The sequence below is a fragment of the Sphaeroforma arctica genome (assembly GCF_001186125.1).
Source record: "Sphaeroforma arctica JP610 unplaced genomic scaffold supercont1.5341, whole genome shotgun sequence".
Lineage (NCBI taxonomy): Eukaryota > Ichthyosporea > Ichthyophonida > Sphaeroforma > Sphaeroforma arctica.
Window position 1 is genome coordinate 1 of NW_014035217.1, and position 2,008 is coordinate 2,008.

At 39.2% G+C, this 2,008-nt stretch overlaps 1 protein-coding gene across 1 annotated transcript; it reads right to left on the reverse strand.

Annotated features, from left to right (window-relative positions):
* Nucleotides 1-1,321: 1,321 nt before the first annotated feature.
* SARC_14940 (hypothetical protein) lies at nt 1,322-1,669 on the reverse strand (the record flags this gene model as incomplete). The annotated part of the gene is made up of 1 exon (XM_014290930.1): nt 1,322-1,669. One exon carries the CDS (start codon nt 1,667-1,669, stop codon nt 1,340-1,342), a length of 330 nt encoding a protein of 109 aa, XP_014146405.1. The 3' UTR covers nt 1,322-1,339.
* Between the last annotated feature and the right edge of the window lie 339 nt (nt 1,670-2,008).

Genomic DNA, 2,008 nt, shown 5'->3' on the forward strand with positions numbered 1-2,008 from the left:
GAATATATATATAATGTAGTGTACTCGTGAATGTATTGTAGTATACTCATGTAACATCATACCGGCAGAGCTGCTTTTGTGATTCCTGTTGGCATAGTCCGGGTGGTCTGTAACACCGTCCCATCGGCAGCGGTGGTCTTAAAACGCGGCATATCTGGATGTGCAGTTAAGTGCTTCTGGTGTACTTATACAGATGGACGCTGACGATGCAACTGGCCCGATTTCATTCACCGTTATCTCGTGAATGGTACCCTTCAGTGTTGTGTCTGAGATCGGTGTGGGTGTGTAGTGATGACGGGGCGATAGAGTATGTCTACCATAGCAGTACTATAGTATGCGGACCTGTTGAAAAGGTTGTACAAATGTATGTCTGTGTGTATATTGATGATAAGTATGTCTGCAAAAGTATATGGGGAATCCCTGGGGCGATATTACAGTGTTCGTGTGTATGAATGATGATACTTTCGTGTCAAGAAATGAACATGCACTTTGAGCGTCATGGTTATTTTGCGGTGTAATAATCCTCCGTTTTTTTACAATAAAATTATGCCATAGGTATGTCATATTGAAGGCTATTTATGTATTTATATATTTTATAATCATAGCCAACTGATAACAATAATACATAGACATGATGATGCATGTGAGTTTATCTGTGTGTTTTAGAGGGCCATGGTCTTCTTGTATAATTTAGAAGGCTATGAGAGGGCTATATTTTAAAAAGTCTATTATGTACATAGCCTTCATGAGACAAGGAGGTTATGGCTATGATTTATTTAGTATCACTAACAGGCGAAAGCCGCAAAGCGTGGGGTTGTGAGCTTGGAAGCCCCACCAGAGACTTTATTGTCGGTATACGTTACATGTATTGATATATATATTGCTATATATATATAAACACCCACACCCATTCATGCACATACGTATAGGGCATATTACTTATGAATTGTCGACATATTGTATTAGAACTTGTATCATGTATGTATGCGCGACTGATTGTTTTCACTGACATGTGTGTGGAAGTTAAGAAACAATAAAGGAATATGGGCGTTCATAGGTATAGTTGTAGACGAACAGCTGAATATACAGTTATAGACCAAGGTATAGGTCTATATAGTTATCGGATGAAACATCAACAGGCGATTGGCACAGGAGCAGATCAACTGACATTCGAATCTTTCAAGCAGGACAAAGCAATGAAGTGGTCATTCTAATCATAATATACTGTTGAGCAGAGTTACAATTGTAGTGGCCATGTTAAATAAACCATATCCAGTACACAGATGTATTTGCAGACCCCCCACTGTTCTCTTTATTTTCTGATCGACTTCTGACTTCCCTACAGCAGGATATAACCTGCGCTATCGGCTTCAAAGCAACTGATGGGCCGCACCAATCGCGAAGGTCTGCCCTCATCCTGTAGAACATCGCTGCCTTCAAAATGGGCCAAGAGAGCCTGCGCCCCGTCAAAGTGTCCTGTGTCCCCGTCTATATTGTACCGGTCCTTTTTTCTGTGTATCCGTATGTAGACATTCTGGTTACTGTGCTTCAGGCCCAGAAGGTACTGGGCCTGCTCAGCCTCTGGGGTGTATGACAGCGCCGCAACCAGAAAATCACCGTCTTGCTTGTTTTCCAGGTACAAATCCAGGAGCTGGAGCTTCTTCAGCATCGGAAGGTTTTCCGGGAGTTTCAGAAAATACCTACATGGGTGTAGAAGTATGATATAGACCTAGGTGAGTATATATTCATATATGTTCCATAGGGGCATATATACGCAGGAGGTACACATGTCAAGGTGCACACACATGACAACTCGCGTAGATATTACAGGCAATACGTCCTAGCAATGATAATACTATATATATATATATATATTTACTATATATATAATATTTTTAATATATATATATATATATATACAATATAATATATGTTTATTAATTTTATTAATATATATATATATATATATATATATACTACTATACGTCTATAATATCACACACACACA